The sequence below is a fragment of the Gadus chalcogrammus genome, chromosome 12 (assembly GCF_026213295.1).
Source record: "Gadus chalcogrammus isolate NIFS_2021 chromosome 12, NIFS_Gcha_1.0, whole genome shotgun sequence".
Taxonomy (NCBI): Eukaryota; Metazoa; Chordata; class Actinopteri; order Gadiformes; family Gadidae; genus Gadus; species Gadus chalcogrammus.
The window spans coordinates 25,714,321-25,732,914 of NC_079423.1; the positions used below are offsets into that span (position 1 = coordinate 25,714,321).

Genomic DNA, 18,594 nt, shown 5'->3' on the forward strand with positions numbered 1-18,594 from the left:
CTTTGAGAGGAAGGTCTTGACCTATTTTACAGCCCCGCCTGCACAGGTGAAGGTTGCAGTGCAGTCCCCGCAGGGCAGCATGGTAGCAGATGAAGAATCACTCTATTTACTCCCTAAGACGCCCCGTTCAGCCACTTTAACAGAAATCAATGGTCTTTGTCAAGAAGTCCCTGAGATGAAGAACGCACCTCGGGTCCTACAGTTGTGACCTACAAATGACTGCTCTGCCACGCGAAACGCACATGCTCGTGTGTGTGTGTGTGTGTGTGTGTGTGTGTGTGTGTGTGTGTGTGTGTGTGTGTGTGTGTGTGTGTGTGTGTGTGTGTGTGTGTGTGTGTGTGTGTGTGTGTTTGTGTGTGTGTGCGGCCTGCGCATATGTGGACTATTGTACATGTGTGTATTTGTTTTGTGTGTATTTTTTCCTGTGTGTGTGTGTTTTGTTATACAGATTACTTTTGGAATTTGTCGTTTCGCAAGTGCGTGTGGTGTTCTGGACTGTATGTGGTGGCACTGAAATGAAGGTAAAAGGATAGCCCAGACTTTTTGGGAGCAATAATTCACACACTGCACTTTATGCTTCTGTGGACTGTCTGTGACAGAAGATAAAACAGAGGACAAAACTATTCTTTTCATTTTCTATTCGGGTGTCCTTGTTTTCGGTGCTGCTATTGACCCTGCCTTGCCACTATGAGTAATGTGGCCCATGAATCTCCTCTTCAATGGCTGTCCATTACCAATCTGTCAGTGCGTTTTGTTGTTATTCTAACATGAAATATTTATCCAACCTAATGCCCCAACGTACACAGTCGGTTATCAGTTTTGCTTTTCTGCTTTACATTTGTGCCTTTTTATTTAGTCTGTGTACAGTGTTAAGAAGAAGAGTGGAATCGCTTTTTGCTGCCACCCGAAACTAAAGCTGCCGTTTATTCCCTCTATGTTTCCGTCCTATAGGAACCTCTTATACAGCCTTCCTGGGAAGACGCCCCAGTTCTCCACGCTCAGGTTCCCCCAGGAGGACGCCGGCCCCGCTGAGGAGGCACAGAGGAGAGCGGCTGTTCCTGCTCCTTCGCAACACGGAGCCTGCGACAACCAATCGCTGTCCCTCATCCTGGCCGCCGTTCGGTCGGCCGAGATGCTGGTTTGCTTCGGCCTCGGGCTGTTTGATGATAACAACACTGGGGACGGCAAATGACGGCACGGCAAATAACGGCACGGCCTTTGGTTTATTCTTGACAAAATGTTTTTCAAAGAATAATAATGAAACCCGGAAACAATTGGATGGATCATCCGTACAGCCCCGAGATTAATATAGGACTAAACTGTGTGAAGGGTCACAGGTGTTCTCTCGATAAAACAAAGGCTTTTATTTATGGTGTTACATGACATTAGCAATCATTAACTACCCAACATTTGACTTTTGTCCCTACAAAGCGGTATGGCCCAACAGCAACAGCCTGTATGTAATAAATCTAATTGGCTTAATGCTACTGGGGGCATGAAAAGACAATTCAAATAATTCAATGATTAATATGTTGAAACATTCGATAATTTTACCATGGGAACTGCAACGTGACCCCTAAACCACTAAGGCAGACCTGCTAATTCTGATAATCCCAAAAAACAGACGTACTGTGTTTCTGACGCCTTTTTTGCAGCGGGAAGAGAAGGCTACATATAGAGCATTCGGTAATCAGGACAAAGGAGAAAAGTGATCCTTTTGTTGCCTGAGTAGGCATAAAGCGAGGTGAAGACACAAGTGAGGAAGAATTTAAATTCTGTTTACACAGGCGAATTGGTAAGCATTGCATTACACACCACAGCCCCAGCTGGCTCCATTTTATTATTTCTTCCGCACTGTTGGGCAATTTCTCCCTCTTCATTTCCACTTATATCTCCCTCTTACCTCCACCATCTCATGCTGGATTGGTATTTGTCCTGCTGCATGTCTGGCTTTGTGTTTGCGCTTGTGAAGGCGGCTTTATTCATCACACCCCAATACAAAACGCCCCTACCCCTCATTTGCTCCGTTTTATTATGATTCTGTGGGGGATATAATCTGTGGTTTTCCTTTTCTGCAGAATCACGATAAGCTTCACTTACTTATCGTCCCTTCGAATGAGAATAGCTTGTTTTTTTTAAGTATTTATTTTAACTGATGTGTTATTATCTTTGTTGGATGACCAAAAGCAACTAATTTCCTTTGGAACGTGTGTGAACGAGTGGTTTCGGTTCACTGTGATTAAAACTGATATAATAGCTTTTCTTCCAGAATGAAATGTAATGGTTTGCACTGAAGCGGCCTCTGTGATTCCTTCAAATCAGATTTCAATAGGTGGACAATTCTTCAGCACTATCAAATAATTGTCACTTTTCAGATATCATTTATGGCTTATTTTAATCCTTTTGATAGTGAATGTTTTGATATTAAACAAGACCGAAATGGAGGTCCCCTAATTTGACGTACCTTGGTTCAACCATCCAAAACAAAAATGTAAACCACACCAAATAATGTGTACAGTGTGTCATGGTTACGGAATTTTACTCTTACATGGCCACCAACTCAGAAAGGTAGTATATAGATGTAGTTGTATAGACCTTTTTTCACACTTTTTACTTTTCAAAAGTGTGAAGGAGAGAATGTTGTTAGTAAAGACATTGCGTGTTTTTATACTACTTTGCATGGCAGTCCATTTTTTTAAGGCATCAAACCAATTGTACAGTATCCCCTTATGTTATGAATGTATTTATTGCCTTAACATAAACGTCATTCTTCGCGTTGTCAATAATCATTTCAAGGTGATTTTTAATCCCATTGTCTATAGTTAATAGTATCATGTGTTTTTTCTTACCTATTGCATTAATAGTAGTAGTAGTTAGTAGTATAGTATTAACTGTGTTTCAATCTTAAGCAAACATAAGATTAATTTGTGTAACAGGTGTAGCTTGAATTAACATTCTGAGACAGAAAGCTGTTGAAGGATGTTGAAAAGCCAGACTAAATGAAATTTTGCATATGTTGCGTGCCTTTCTTAGAATAATGTTAGCAATACAAGCATGTAGAAAAGAAAAGTAAGGATGTGCACTTCAATCACAAACCACCATTGCATTACGCATCACAACATTGTAAGTAGCACCATAACAAGACAATCAATGTACATTACTGCAAAGCGATTGTTTGAGCAAAACATGTTGTGTGGGTTAAAGGCCAGCAAAAGGGTGTCACATTTCCTATATTTTCTTTAAAACCATACTTTATTTATTAAATCATTAAAATTGACCCTCACTAACCTCCATCTTAGACCGTGCCATTAGAACTGTGACGTACAATAGCTATTATTGTCGGCTCATATTATTTAGGTTTTAGGCTATTTTGCTTATGGTGGTTTGTTGATATTACAAACAAACCATGTGACTCAAGCCACCCTATATTTGATAGATGTGTGACCTCTATGTCAGCGCACAAGGTCATACTCAGAAAATAAAGAATGAAAAAAATAGGACATTATGCAACCTTTAAGATGGTCCTAGGAAGACAGAGTGTCTCTGTCGTCCACTAGTTCACAGCAATAAAACAGAATATTGTGGGATTGATAATTCGTACTTCAAACTCAATCCATAAACATTGTCAGCTGGACTAACGTAATAGTTATTATAGCCCACATTCACCAGCCTCCACTTACTGCACCTTTTAATGAGCCATCCTTCACCTTTGTATTTGTAGAAACTTGAAACATGATGCTTTTTACAATTCTGTCAAATAAATTACGTTTTTTCAAGTGTTTTTTGTTCGGCCTGCTTTATCGTGTAATACTATGCGCTCAGTGTTCATGCATCCTCCTGCGGATGCGCGCGCCGCGACCGTGGAACAACATCGCGGCGCGTTCACGTGCCGTCGCAATTTGCGTGTAGGGGGAGTGGAAATGATGGCGACCGATGCATCGGAGATAATGATCCAAACAAACCCCAGTCCCGTCCCCGACAACAGTTTCACCACAATGTCTCTTAAAATGACCCGGAAAAACCAGCATAGTCCCTGGAAATTGAGACTTATTTACCTGCAGTGCTGTGAGTACCAACGACACGCGGAACACTGTATATCTCCCAGCTGTCAGTGTCTTCAACTCGAAGACAGTTTTCGCAATGGCGAAAAAAACGTTTCTTTATCCACGGTTGTTACATTTCACAAGTGTCAAGCATACATTTAAAGATACATGCGGACTAGCATGATGGTGACGACGATGATATGACAGACGAAGGCGCGAGCCCGAGGAAGATGGAGAGAAAGCCCGCCACGGAATCGCGTGTAATGCGATACGAGAGCAGCCGACCACACTGCGATACGGGATAAGCAGTTCCGTACACTGTTTATCCCCTCGACGTCGTAGACCTACGCGTAAAGTGTATATATGTATCATGTTACCAGTAGCTACAAAAAGTATGTCATGCAATATCCGTTCAGCAACTGAACCCACAGCAATAAAACGCTTAGGTTTGTAGCCTATACGCTGCAGTTACCTATAATGTTTTGGCTGAGGCTACAGCACACTGTCACCGTATCCTAATCATCCATAAGGCTGTTCTGCTCTTTAAGAAGCCTACTCTGCTGTTAAAGGTGGACCTGGTCTGCATCTGATATGAGCGCCCGCTGCCAAATAGAGATATGTGTTTGCAATGTGATTGGTTGTTTATGGTACACATTCCTGGCCTAAGGATGTTATTGTGTTTGTGTTTGTGTCGTAGGCAAGACAGGCTTTTAAGGAAGATGTGTCACATTCGACCAAAATAACTTGTGTTTTTTTTTATAATGGAAATATAAAAACAAACATTAGACAGTCAACTGGCAGCTGTTCAACAATATATGTTAAACATTTTCAGATAAAGAGCATGCATAAAGAAATATAAAAATACAAAAATAATCATTACTATATCAAAAAGACTTGGTTGACTTGCATTGACGTCATTCACAGCTACTTCTCTAACATGAGTATACAGGCGTTGGGCTAGACAGGTTTTGAAGTAGTCACACAATGTAACATATCTCATTACTGTGTGTCCCCATGCGCCCCATCCTCCACTAGCCCTTGTCCTGCAACAAAAACCTTGGCGGTGGTCCTGGGGATGGGTTGTGGTTTGGGGGGGGGGGGGATTTATCCGAAAATGTTGAAACGGGAGCAGGCTGATAAGAAATGACAGGTTAATTCCTGCGATGATGGGAGTTCTGTCAAGCGTCCGTGATGGATCTGCAGGCGACGGAGAAGTGAACGTTTATCAATACAGTGGCTAATATGCCGGTGACAGGCTGGTTCTCCAGTGTTTCTCCATTTGTTTACCAAGGGGGGGGGGGGTCTCATCTGTTCTGCTATACAATGTAATCACAAGAGGTCCTCAGGAGACGTATAAGGGAGGAGGTTTTCTTAGATGAATTATAGCTTGTCATTATGCCCAGTGAAAAATCCCTTATGGATGGAGTCTTCACTAGTGAAAATAAGTTGAGTACTTAATGTAGCTGGATGAAGGCATTCAACTCATTGGTGTGAGGCATCGGGCCGGACAAGCAAGCCTATTTTACTAATACGTTTGTTTTAATTCTTTGTCCTCAGATTTCTTGAGCATTGCAACCATACTGGGGACTGGTATCCTAGGTAAGTACTGACATTAGTAAGATTCATTGATCCATCACGACACTATGTATTGGTGTGTCTTTGGGTGTCCTCGTTTGTGTTGACAAGAACAACAAAGAAATTGTAAAACAATGTAAATGTATAAACACTGACTGTATGAATAATTATTAAACCCTGCGTGTGTATTTATATTTGGTGTGTGTGTTTGTATGTGTAACCAATTTGGCAATGAGGTGATCATTTTTTATGGGGCAAAACATGCACTCATTCCAGCTCGCACACTCACACACACACTGACTGACATCTCACTGTGTTTCATTTATCTTAAACACCACTTTTAAACCCTCCTTGGTACTATCTCTGACAACAAGCACCACAATACTTGACAAAGCAATATTCTCTTCATGTCATTTGAGTGCCAACAAGTCCATAAGGGGACATAAATTCTTCGTCCTTATAACCGTTCTACCTTATTAATCCAAACCCCTGGCTCCCCACTCAATATCCACTTCTTATGAATAGGTTTCACCACATTCATTTTAATCTAAGGGCAATAACATTATCTATGTCATTCATAATATTTGCACCCCAATTAGTGAATCCCTGCGATACAAGGAGGTTAACAACGTCAACATCTGTCATCCATATTTTTTTCTTTTGTTTTGGTCCTGTCTTGCAGCAGACCAATATGATGGGGCCCCCTCAGAGCCATAAGAGAGAATATGTTCTGTGAATATGCGCCTTTCCTTCTCATTGTTTGCCTTTGTGAAAGAAAAACACAGATGGCCCCGCCCAAAGAAAATCAAAGACTAGTCTGCACAAGTGCAGTTAAAGATATTACAAACAGCTAAAACAAAAAGATGCTGCCCCTCACTCTGTGAGATACATTTGTAATATGTAAAGTTTGATGCACCGGTTGAACCTTTAAGGCTTGTTTTATTGATCTATAATTCCTAAGTGAATAGCATCGGACTGCAGGGCCAAGCGGTCTGGGGCCAATAACACACGTCCTAACACATAAATACTGTCCTACAAGAGGAGAAGGAGGTGGTGGGATGAACGCCTATTTGTTCTTTGGGTCAGTCTTAGATCACTGGTGCATCAGAAGCATAATTAAAAGTCTGTCAGTCTTGTAGTTTTATATGGGCAGATAATCTTTCTTTTTTACTGTGCTTTATGAACTGTAGTTAAGATGGGGGGGGGATCTTTTTTTGTAGTTGTGATAGAAATTACATGGGACATTACGTTTCACTACTGTTTTTCATCTGCGTCTTCTTCCTGTTGTTCCACTAAGGTGGAGCCCTGTCGAGTTAATAGTTGTTCAATCACTTAAATCTCATTCAAATCATCTTCAGCCATAAAGTTTGATAGGAACTTAGAGCAAGGCATTAAATACTGTGTGTGCGTAGTGGGACGTAAAGAGCAAGAGACAAGGATGGTGACAAACTGACTTCAAGATATTTTAAACACAGTGTTGGGATTGAAGTTTGGGATTGAAGTAGGATTCTCTTTTTGATGTTCTTCTCTGATATATTTTGCAGGTCTGCCAGTGACAATTGCACATGCTGGACTGCTGCCGTTCCTCATCACCTTTCTCATTGGCTTCCTTGTCCAGGTATTCCTAACATAGTTGCATGCATTTCGTTTTCTATGCAATTTTATCAAAATAAATGTTTGTGTTTGTCCAAGTTTATTCAATGCCAGATGCTGTCTCACTCTGAAATTGTTATGGTAAAGGAGACTGCATTTGCATAGTGCTTTTACGACCTGTGGCCACTCAAAATGCTTTACAATTCGGGCCTCCCTTTCACCCATTCATGCACCCATTGTCACACCAATGGCGGTGTCCACCATTCAAGGCAACAGCCAGCGACCCAGTTAAGGTTAGGTGTCTTGCTCAGGGACACCTCGACACATAGCTAGGCGGGGCCGGCCGTGGCGGATCCATCAACATTGTCACTCGGGCTAATAGCCCACATGCACAAGCTTAAACTGCACAAATTGAATGAGCCATCCTTCCTCCTTGTATTTCTATGAACCCAAAACATGATTTGTTTTGCAATTCTCCTTCCAATCAATCACGTTGTCTTTTAAAAGTTTTTCTCAAGTCGTTTATGTAGGGCCTGCTCTCTCGTATGTTCGTATGCGCGTCTCCGTTCATGCCTTCTCTTGCGGTTGAGCGGCCGCCAGACCATATTGTGTCGTCGCGACTTGTGGTGGATGTAGGGGAGTGGAAATGATGGCGACTGATGCATCGCCGATAATGATCTAAACAACCTCCAGTCCGGTCCCTGCCATCAGTTTCACCGCAATGCTTCTTAAAATGACCCGCCAGGAAAACCAGCTTAGAACCTGGAAATTGCTAGGAGGGACCAGCAATGGTTGATTATGGGGGTCATGGGCCCCTAGACTACTCTTTGTGTGGGGCCCCCTTTACTCATCATGCTTTTCCATGAAAAAACTTGATTTAAAGCCATGTCTAAAAGCGTGCAAGGAATATTATACGGCCCACACACACACACACACACACACACACTCAGGGTGCGCTTGCATTCACACACACATATTGACACTGCCTTAACCATATGCAGCAATGTTACAGAAAAAAGGCATTCACAGTGCATCTGCAAGCTGGTAACTGTAATAACAGTTTCATGTTTTCTGTAAAAATTTTTACTTGTACTCTGACATTATTCTACTTGTAAAAATATATATCTGTAAATGTGTAGACTGAGGCATTAGCCAAAGTTTGATTTGTATCTGAAAACAATCCCACTCCTGCCAATCCCAGTGAAGCGATGAGACGATAGTAACGGCAGATGTTTGTGCTATGGCAGAAAATAGACAACTGTTTGGCAATCGAATAGCAAAAACGATTAGCTTCCCAGGGTTTCCTTTTAACACATCAAACACAGGTTTTCTAATGCTGAAACATTTAAGAAGTCATATTCCTGTAAGGTATTTTAATAACAATTTATTAATAGCTTTCTGTCTTGTGATGAAGGGCCTTGTGATCTACCTGTTTGTGGAGCTGCTTCAAAGATGCCAGGTGGCGCAGGTAGAATCGCTGAAGGTAAGCCCTGGTCTTTTCTGCATGTCAATTTCATGCTAGGTGTCTCTTTTGTCTGGTTTAATGTTACTGCTTTCACACATTGTAGTTTCATTTTTCCAAAGTAGCCCTCAGCCAACCACAAAAGAATACCTTATACGACCATGGCATGCCTAATTACCTCACACGAAAAGATCGCTCTCCTCGTGACTTCAAACCGTGAATAATGAGTGAAGTCAGAAAAGCTATCCAGACAGCTATTTTCTTGATGGAATCTGAGAATGTCGCGTGTCTCTGAATGTAGACGTCAAGTGGTTTCAAACAGCTCTTGAAGTATCTTACTTTACCCGTCTCTGCCCAGGAAATCATTTCTAATCATTGTTCTGCCCTCCTCCCGTCCCCTTCTACCCCATCCAGGGCGCCTCCACTGAGCAGATTATAATGGAACAGGTGGAGGAAGGGGAGGTGGTGCCTGCAAGAGCAGCTCACACAGAAGAGGAGGAGGAGGAGGAGGAGGAGGTGGGGGATGAAGATGAAGGGGAGAGTGCAGGTACAGTTCTAATTTTTGTTAGTTTGAGTTGGGGGAAAAACGTGTGATGTGCCCTTTGGGGTTGTGTGAGAGCACTTTTGCACCAAACACCACAGCATACCCTCTGGTAGGTGGTTCGGCTGCTTTGCAGGAAAACATCTTGCAGCAATGAATTCTAGAACACTGTCTGATCATCATGTTTTGATGTGTTAGAAACAAAGAAATGGAACAGGAAAAAAGTCTGGTTATTCCTGCTAAACCAATGCACATGGTATACCTTATATGCTTCTGTCTAATAATTTAAAGAAAGATAATGTTCAATGAAAGAATTTACCTGGGATACTGAAATAAGTACAATTTACCGAGAAAGTTTGAATGAAATATAACGCCAGAATATGTTTAAAACATTTCCATGATCATTCTTCGGTGGTTATTGCGCGCAAAAAAACCCAGTTACAATTACCTTGCTTTATTTTAATCTTTTTTGAGAGCCATGATGCTGTGGTTGGCCATGTCTTTTCTTACTAAAACAATTGTGCTTGTGAATGAAAAAAAATAAAATGAAAAAGAACTTACTTTGAAAATTGCTAAGCAGCTGTCAGAAATGAAAAATCTATAAAAAAATTCTGCATTGCTACTTGTCACAAGCTTATTTGCAACCCTGACATATGTCTAGAATGTGATGTTATTCATATTTCTGTTCTTTTTCTATTTCTCTGCTGTTTTCCCTTATTTGATTATTAGAGTTATGAGGGCACATTTTAATTTGAACATAATACATATTTCTAAATATATCAATACATATTCACGAGTGGGCACCTCCATGGGCCATGTTCCTAGCATGGTAGAACAGGCATCTCATGTTCCAACGCCTCAGCAGAGGGCTGTGCTAATCGCAGCGTTCCCAACACTCCTAGAGCTCTATGGGCTGTGAGGGAGGAGAACACTCTGAAGTCCTGTCACACCGGTACAGTGGGAAAACACAGGGGCTCACAGGCACTTGATTTCTTTTTCTTTTCTTTTTTTTTTATACCTAAGTCAGCACTGGCAGCCCCAAAGCTAATACAAAAACCGCTCAAGTCAGTAAGAACAGTTTGCTTCAAGGTTGGACTCTCTCTCTGCTGGATTAGGAGAAAGCTGATAAGCTTATTTTTGCTGTGGTGTTACCTATCACTGATGCTAGTTCTGTAAAAGCATTTTTGACAGGAGGTGCCCAGGCTTAGTGGTTTCAGTCTATTTATGTGCGTCTAAAAAAAAATGTTTGATGCTTCTTCTATCCCCTTGTGTACACTTCTGTCACAATTAATAGTTACAACATGCTGTTGTATATGTCTCCCCATCTAGAAATTGGCACCTTCGTAAAATTATGTTATTATTTTTTCAGGTTTTCTCCTGCCTCGTCCAAAAGGTCTTATATTTCAGTGTGTTGTTCTTTGCTTTGCTGTCCTTCTGTCCTTCTGTCCTTCTGTCCTTCCATCAATCCACCTTTTAAAAACAGCTAGACCGTTTCAATAAAAGCTGTCTCCGTGGCAACAAGACATGGCCTTCCCCTTCAGTCTGGGGGATTTGAACCAGAACGCATCACTCTTATTTGTTTTTTAAGAAATTCCTAGACGAACGTGGTTCAAATAAAAATGGGGATAGGTAAATTAGGTCAATCATGAATCATACGTAGGCTATATGGGAATGAATGACAGCTTCCATTTCCCATTCAGCCTAACAATCTGATATGTCGCCTGCTTTGGTCTATTTCTGTTTATATGTACCTCACTGTTTTTTTGTACCATAGTTTTCATGAGAGTGAGGCTGGTGAGATTGTACCAGAGTGTGACCAGCTACCGCTCAACTTTTTATTGGCAAATTACAGGATGGGTGTAGGAGGTGACATTCATCAGTAATCTGAGAACCATCAAGATTGAGCACATTGCACGCATCGCATCTTGCAGATAATCCCCTGTGTGTGTGTGTGTGTGTGTGTGTGTGTGTGTGTGTGTGTGTGTGTGTGTGTGTGTGTGTGTGTGTGTGTGTGTGTGTGTGTGTGTGTGTGTGTGTGTGTGTGTGTGTGTGTGTGTGTGGGTATTAGGGTGTGTGGGTGGGTGGGTGGATGCAATCGGCAATGTGAACCCCTCCAATCAATCAGAGGACGCACGTATACAGTCAACACCAGGCGTGTAATAGTGTGCCGGCAATGAAGAGGAACCAGAATATGAGAGCCTGATGTGATTACAAAAGTTATACATTTTTTCCGAAAGGATAAGGGGGAATGAGAGTCAAAGATATGAAGGAAAAAATTTTTTTCAATTTAAACTGAGGACGAAGACACAGATAATAAACTGAAGACATAAACATGCATGTACATATTGCATTACTCTTACCAGTAAAGCTTCACACAAGGCCATTAGAGAAAAAAAAATGCTGACCTGAAGGTCTAATGGTGCTTCAAGGCTCATCACCGCTTCCCTTGAGCAATTTGACTTCTGTGCATGTTTACTGCTTTGTAACCACACACTTGATGTTATGTTTTGTTATTTACATTTTTATTCAAAGATAATGTGACAAAGGCAAATTAATTTTAAGTATAATACAGTGCAATGATGATATAATTGGGAGGGGGGATTAGGAAATGATCAGACTTATATTTAACATAAAAACTACACAGTTTAAAGTCCTAGTCAGATTAGCAATAATGAGTAAAATCATCTGTATATGAGTCATATTATGCAGATAAACGCCATCAATTGTGATTGTGGAATAAAATACAGTAGGGACATCGTTTTATGGTGTATAAATTGCACTAAGCCCCTTTAGAAATGACAGTTTTAATACAGCCTCATGTTTGTAATGAAACAGATGGATAAGGCTGAGCTGAGCCAAGCTAACACAGTTGAGAACTACAGACACACTTTCTGAAAAGGGAAAACAAGATTGAGCTGAAATCATTTCAAGATCACTGGCATGTACATTTATTCCATATCAATAGCCTTACAAGAGAATATAGTAGAGTGTACCGTTTTAATTGATCCTGACATGAAAGAATTTGCTACTTCTTATATTAAGAGAATAATAATTGCTTAAATACTGCCATTATCAAATTGGTAGAAATTAGAACCCTGTTTCACCTGTCAAGGTCCTGGTGTTAACTATTTATGATGATATATGACGCATCTTATTTGTTGAGGTATGTTCTAGAGTCGATTTTGTCAGTCTGTTGATCCTCCAGTGTTTCCCCTAGGATTTTGTCTGACAGTAGTACTGCGGTGTGAGTGACGTGCACTATCTTGATGTGTGCACACGATTCTGATGAGTTTGGAGGCAGAAAGGTTTTGCTGTGATCAAGAATTCCAGAATTTCCCAAAAGCCTTTCAAATGCCAGGAGAGTGACCTACAATGGATAGAGGATGATGCAGTCAAATGCAGGTTTACAGGTTGGGAATAATGTGACATGTGATTAGCTTTTTTGCTTTTTTGCTCTTCTTGCAATCCCGTCATTCAGAATAGTGTGTGTATTTTTCTTTGCTTGCTCTAGAATAGGACAAGCATAAAAATAGTGCAATTTCATTTAAACTGAGCATTGTAAAAAAAAAAAAAATTGGTTTTATGATAATTCATACGTCCTATAAAGCTTTTAACAGACTTGGCAGAAATGGAATATAACATTAATAAGTATGTTTTAGTGAGTTTATAATCCCATGAAATGAAAATGGTGTTTTTGTTAGAAATTAGCAATTTATATCTACAAAGAGAGCCAGTCTTCCTCCATGGAGACTGCCATGTCTCCCCGCCATGTTCCTACAAGAGCCCAGAACGGGCAATGCTGCTAAATTCTACACACTGGACCTTTGATTTATTTTTATTTTCCATGAGATCCATGACCAGTGGCCCCATACAGTACATACATTCTTGTTCTTGTTCCATGTTTGATATAATGGTTGGTAATTGTTGCCTGTTTTTGAGCAGTGCTGTATGAGCGCCGCTCAAAAACAGGAATCCATTACCAACCATTATATTAAACATGTTTCAAGAACAAGAATTGTATCTTCCGATATGTGTTGTCCTCTCTGCTACGTGACACTGCCCTGACCCAGACCTCAATGGCTTGAGCAGTGCGGCAACCCGCTTCATTCAGGCTCTGCCTTTTAGAAGGGATGCAAGGTGGCTGTGCGCCAATATAACATTGTTTGGGGAGAACCCTGATATATATGTTTATGATAAAACACTTTGGCTGCCTATCGTTTTTTTTTTTTGGTTGTTAGTATTATATTATTAATTGTTTCCATGGCTGAATGCTGATTGCAGTGGCACCATTACGTGTTCTCTTGATGAATACAGATTTTGAACGTATTCATCAAGTGATCATTCATCAAGGATTTTTCACATACACACACACACAAACACATAATTTAGTTTGATGTACTAGTTCAGGTTAGAAATTAATTCTATCTGCATGTCACAGATGGTTGGTCTGCCCTCTCCTGAATATTTATTGCTTACTTTCCTCTTGTAACAGCTGAGTACCATTAGTTGTTACAGCGGCAGACTCAACCCCTCTTGGTTTTAACCTGTTACCTAAGTTTCTACTGATTATCATCAGCTGTTACTTACTTTATAAGCTCTGCTTATTATCATCAGCTGTTACACACTTAAACGCTCTAGTGATTATCATCAGGTCTACTAATCATGATCCGCTGTTACCTAATTATCTCTACCTATTACCATCAGCTGTTAACTCCACCTCCACAGAGTATACCAGCCTCCTCTTGCACACGGACATTACCTAGTTGTTGTTTGTCCCTGTCCCCTGTCCATCCGTTGGCATCAGTTCTTCAAAGAGACGGTGAGAAAAATGGGTCAATGGAAACAGATAAGTGCAATATGGGTGGGAGAGAAAGGAAGAGACGGTAGGCCAGCAACCTGCTGTGGAGCAGGTCGATTTTTCGTCTGCGTTCCTCCTGGCTAGGGAATGGCATCCTCTGGAGGCCGGCCGCACAGCAACACACACACTCTTAGACTCAGAGCTTACATGTAGCCATGCAGCGATTATACATTTTGATGGGGCCGTTATAGTCTGAGGAAAGAGCACAGTTTCACTGTACCTTAATTATTTTGCATTTGTATAGAATCACATTAGAATTCTTTAATTCAAGGTTGTAATGTAATGTTTTTTTTTTTGCGGGCGGCTGCACCGCCCGCAAAGACCTTTAAACTCGTGCACCAATGGTGTTATGTCCTTTTCCTAGAGTCTGAGTCTGCAGTGCTGGGAGTTTGTTTAATTGTCCTCACTGCAATCCTTGTTAATAGAAAATGAATCGCTTTCGAAAGTGAGAACAGAACAGATAGTGGTGAAGCAGAACAGTGAAATAAGGCTGCATCCCTTCACATTTCCATACAACTAACACATTTCCTTCATTAAAAACCCAACCATCCATTCGGGTTCCTATATTCACCTATCCATCCTGTTTGTCTTTTTATTACTAAGAGAGCGTGGCTCATTCTACCATCTTTTTTGTCCCTTTGAATCCTTCTCCTTTGAACTACCAGGCGTTTTCAGTAAATTACAAGCACTTGCTTTGAAGTTGACTTGCACATGCTTAGCATTTTTCGTACCCTGGGATTGGTCCAAATGAGGAAGTTAAAACGCTCCTCCATACTGTATATCAATAAGTATCAAGCCGTTGGCTGCCATCCCAATAATCTCTTTTCCTCCTGAGCACCGACGCTAAGCTAAAACGGCTAACGAAGCTGCGGGTTGTGGACGAAGACTTTCTAATTAAGTGGATCCAGAGCCCTCCCCGGAGACTGCTCGGCTAACAAGAAACCTTCCCCTTTCACCCCTGTGTCTCTATACTTTAAAAACTCTCTTATTTTTTTTTTGCCGTGAAATAGCTTGTTAATGTAGATTTTTTAGTTTCTGCCGACTTTGAAATAGTATGTTGCATATGCATTCCGTGTTTGGCACCACAGCAACAATGCCGACATGTTAAAGGCGATTATTCCCGTGTTGAGCAGTAGAGATAAATCAGATCCTCCGTGGTTCAAAGGCATGGTATAATCAGCCACTACTATCACCAACCATCTGGATTCCAGCTCCCAACTTCGTGTCACAATGTAAAATAGGTTATAATGTTCTTATGTATGTAAATGTTCCACCTTTTCCTTCTCCACACTAGCTCGCTGCCTTTCTGCTGTGCTTGTGTACCCATGGTGTGCTCCTCTGTGTGTCAGACACAGGCCTACTCACGCCCGATGCAGAGGTGGATGTCCAGAGCCAAGCCCAGAGCTTACAGCCCAACCTGCATCTCCTGGGCCGTCTCTTCCTCAGCAGGCCCATGAGCCATGCCTTTGACTGCATCATCCTCTTTCAATTGTAAGTCACTCCCCTGGCATTTGAGCGGCTTTTGGGATGCTAAACTTAAAGTTGGTGCCTTTTATTGAATTGGATTGAGTTTTAATGAGTTTTGTTGAATTCAGACCCTATCGGTTTCGTTGATGATTAATACATTTCTATTTGTTAAGTCAGGCCTATTTGCCTCACAGAGTGGTACACATATTTAGTTAACAAAACCAATTAATTTAACTGTATTAACTGTAACTGTAAATGTAATTCATAAGAATTTTGTGATAGTGTATTATTTATCTTTATTTCAGACTCATATAGGTCCATATACACGACAGTACAACAGACAAAACAACAACAAACAAATAAGAAACACAACTAAAAAACATACAGACACTCTCTCCAATGCTTCCAGAGACTGGAAGTGTATCTGATGCTGCTTAACTTCGGCATGGTTAAAGTCATTATAATTTCATTTTTGGAGTCCATCAATCTCATCATAAAACTGTACATCAGATTCCTGAGCAATGCATTTAAAGTGGGAACACCACTGTTTACAAAAAGTTGACTGGCACTTGTGCACCTTGGTAGCCTCAGCAGAATTCTTAGAGCATCATTATACGCCACTCTCAATTTGTTATATTTACTTTTACTGTATCTGTAAAAACCTTGTTTCATTATTAGTTGAGCGTGGGTAATTCAGATATGTCAGTAAAACTTAGGGCTGTGTTATTTTTATGACAAACAAACTTATGATTTATCTGCTAATGTCTCTATTTATCCCAGTCAGATGTGTATGTGCTGCAGACATACATATAGGTGTGTGTGTGTGTATGTGTGTGTGTGCGTGTGCGTGTGCGTGTGCGTGTGCGTGCGCGTGCGCGTGCGTGTGCGTGTGCGCGCGCGCGCGTGTGTGTGGCACATACCAAATTGGGACACAGATGATTTAGAAAGCTTGATTAGCACAGTGGACAATTATTGGTGGGCGGGTAATTATGAAAATCCTAATTATATAATTATCTATTCTCTTGCTTACACACTTTCCCACATACTTATCAATTGCACATGCATATGAAGGTCAACTTTGAAATTGAACTTGCATAACAGCAACATGTGTACAGTACAATATTTGTGTTATATATTGAATGTATATATTTGTTTTGTGGGGCCTAAATCACAGGCCAATCACCTTGTGGCTGTATTCTAATTTCAATCATCAAGACAATTGAATTAAGGATTTAGGACTAGAGAATCTCAATCCATCGTATTGAAGACTGTTATTAATCAGACAACATATCAGCAAAGGTTCTTAAAATCCATCACTTTGTTGGAAAAGTAAATATGATATTTATTGGATGGATAGGGAGAGAAATGTGTGTGTGTGTGTGTGTGTGTGTGTGTGTGTGTGTGTGTGTGTGTGTGTGTGTGTGTGTGTGTGTGTGTGTGTGTGTGTGTGTGTGTGTGTGTGTGTGTTTTGGGGAGGGGGTGGTTGTTTAGATTATGTACAGTTGTATAGACTAAATCTCTGTTCTATCTCTGTGTGCATTTTTTCCCTTTTTGTCTGAATACATATGACTATCTGTGAGTATGTATTTGTGTGTGTGTGTGTGTGTGTGTGTGTGTGTGTGTGGGGGGGGCTGTACAGGGGCTGACTGAGGGTCTTGTTATCGGAACACAAGCAGCTCTGTAACACCTGAACAATCGATAGCTCCTTCATTGTGTTCCAAGGAAGCTTAGCCCTCGATCAATGCCAAGCCTCAACGCCCCCCACCCCCCCATCCCCCCTGTCCTCCTTCTAAACACACACACACACACACACACACACACACACACACACACACACACACACACACACACACACACACACACACACACACACACACACACACAGATCTCACACACAAAGACATTGAACCATCACCTGCAGCTTTTACCCTTGTGTTCCCCTCAATCTACAGACACACCTTGACATGGCACTGCTGATGTCCAACACACACACACACACACAGACACAGACACAGACACACACACACACACACATAGACACACACACACACACAGACACACACACACATACACACACACACATTCACAGAAGGGGTTGAATTAGCAAATACATGATGCAGGCTGGGCATGAACTAAAAATGTTTTGGATGAGATCTTTATCTAGTTCACCTGGTCCTCAGTGTCATGTGTACATGTATTACATGTTGAGCCAAGATGTTTTATTTTTTATCAGAATCACATTTTGACAGGTAGGCTTAGATGTTGTTAACCTATTAAAATGATTACATCGTCATTGCAAGGTCAAACCTTTAACACTCAGATGTTTGTTATTCGTAAGGTGTCTTGGGACTAAAAACAAAGAAAAACATTAACCAAGCAGTATTTTGGAGTAGTCTGTCTCTGCCTGATAGCTAAAGTTTATATTGTCTGATACTGAAGGTTTATTGCAATGTGTCCTCTAAGTTCAAAATAAATCAGACGAGCCCCGCACTCTTTTCTGCAGCCAGCCACTATAGCTGCCCCAGCTCTCTCGCCCACTAAATATAGCACACACAGTACACAGTGTGTTTTGGAGTGAGTGAAGACTTCCAGGAGTCTCCATCAGAGAGCCCTCGAGTCCCGAGAGGAGCTGTAATATGGGCCCAGCTTTTAGAGAGGAGGGGATTTCAACCCACCGCTGGAGCAGGGGAGGTAGAGACACTTGTTTATGTGGAGGATATTGCCTTACAGGCCCTTGCAATCACACACCTATGTTCTACGTTAACACATCAAATGACAGTTAAATTACTTAAAACTCATTAAGGATTTGAATATGTTTGAGTTCACTATGCATTCTTTTTTTCTGCTTTCTATGAGCGTGATAGTCACGAGCACGACTGCCCTTCTTGTTGACCCTGAATCCCAGCCCATGTAGGATGTGCAGCTATATTTTGCACTTCCATTGGAATACTTTGCCCCGCACAGCCAGACCATATTGGCTTCGCTCATGAGGTCTGGAAAGTCAGCCATCGCCATTGTTTGTCGCTGGGCATTGGCGGTTGACGTTACCTTGCAG

At 41.2% G+C, this 18,594-nt stretch overlaps 2 protein-coding genes across 2 annotated transcripts in view; both read left to right on the top strand.

Annotated features, from left to right (window-relative positions):
- LOC130392767 (inactive N-acetylated-alpha-linked acidic dipeptidase-like protein 2) overlaps window positions 1–1,192 on the top strand; it is a 154,567-nt gene extending 153,375 nt beyond the window's left edge. The window contains exon 15 of the mRNA XM_056603267.1: window positions 952–1,192. Within this exon, the coding sequence (XP_056459242.1) occupies window positions 952–1,192 (241 nt within the window). The remainder of the gene's footprint in view (window positions 1–951) is intronic.
- Window positions 1,193–3,923: 2,731 nt separating this feature from the next.
- Window positions 3,924–18,594, top strand: part of si:ch211-51h4.2 (uncharacterized) — a 74,924-nt gene continuing 60,253 nt past the window's right edge. The window contains exons 1-8 of the mRNA XM_056603268.1: window positions 3,924–4,065; window positions 5,601–5,642; window positions 7,163–7,236; window positions 8,626–8,694; window positions 9,088–9,220; window positions 10,989–11,008; window positions 13,940–14,033; window positions 15,422–15,563. Of these exons, the coding sequence (XP_056459243.1) occupies window positions 3,924–4,065; window positions 5,601–5,642; window positions 7,163–7,236; window positions 8,626–8,694; window positions 9,088–9,220; window positions 10,989–11,008; window positions 13,940–14,033; window positions 15,422–15,563 (716 nt within the window). The remainder of the gene's footprint in view (window positions 4,066–5,600; window positions 5,643–7,162; window positions 7,237–8,625; window positions 8,695–9,087; window positions 9,221–10,988; window positions 11,009–13,939; window positions 14,034–15,421; window positions 15,564–18,594) is intronic.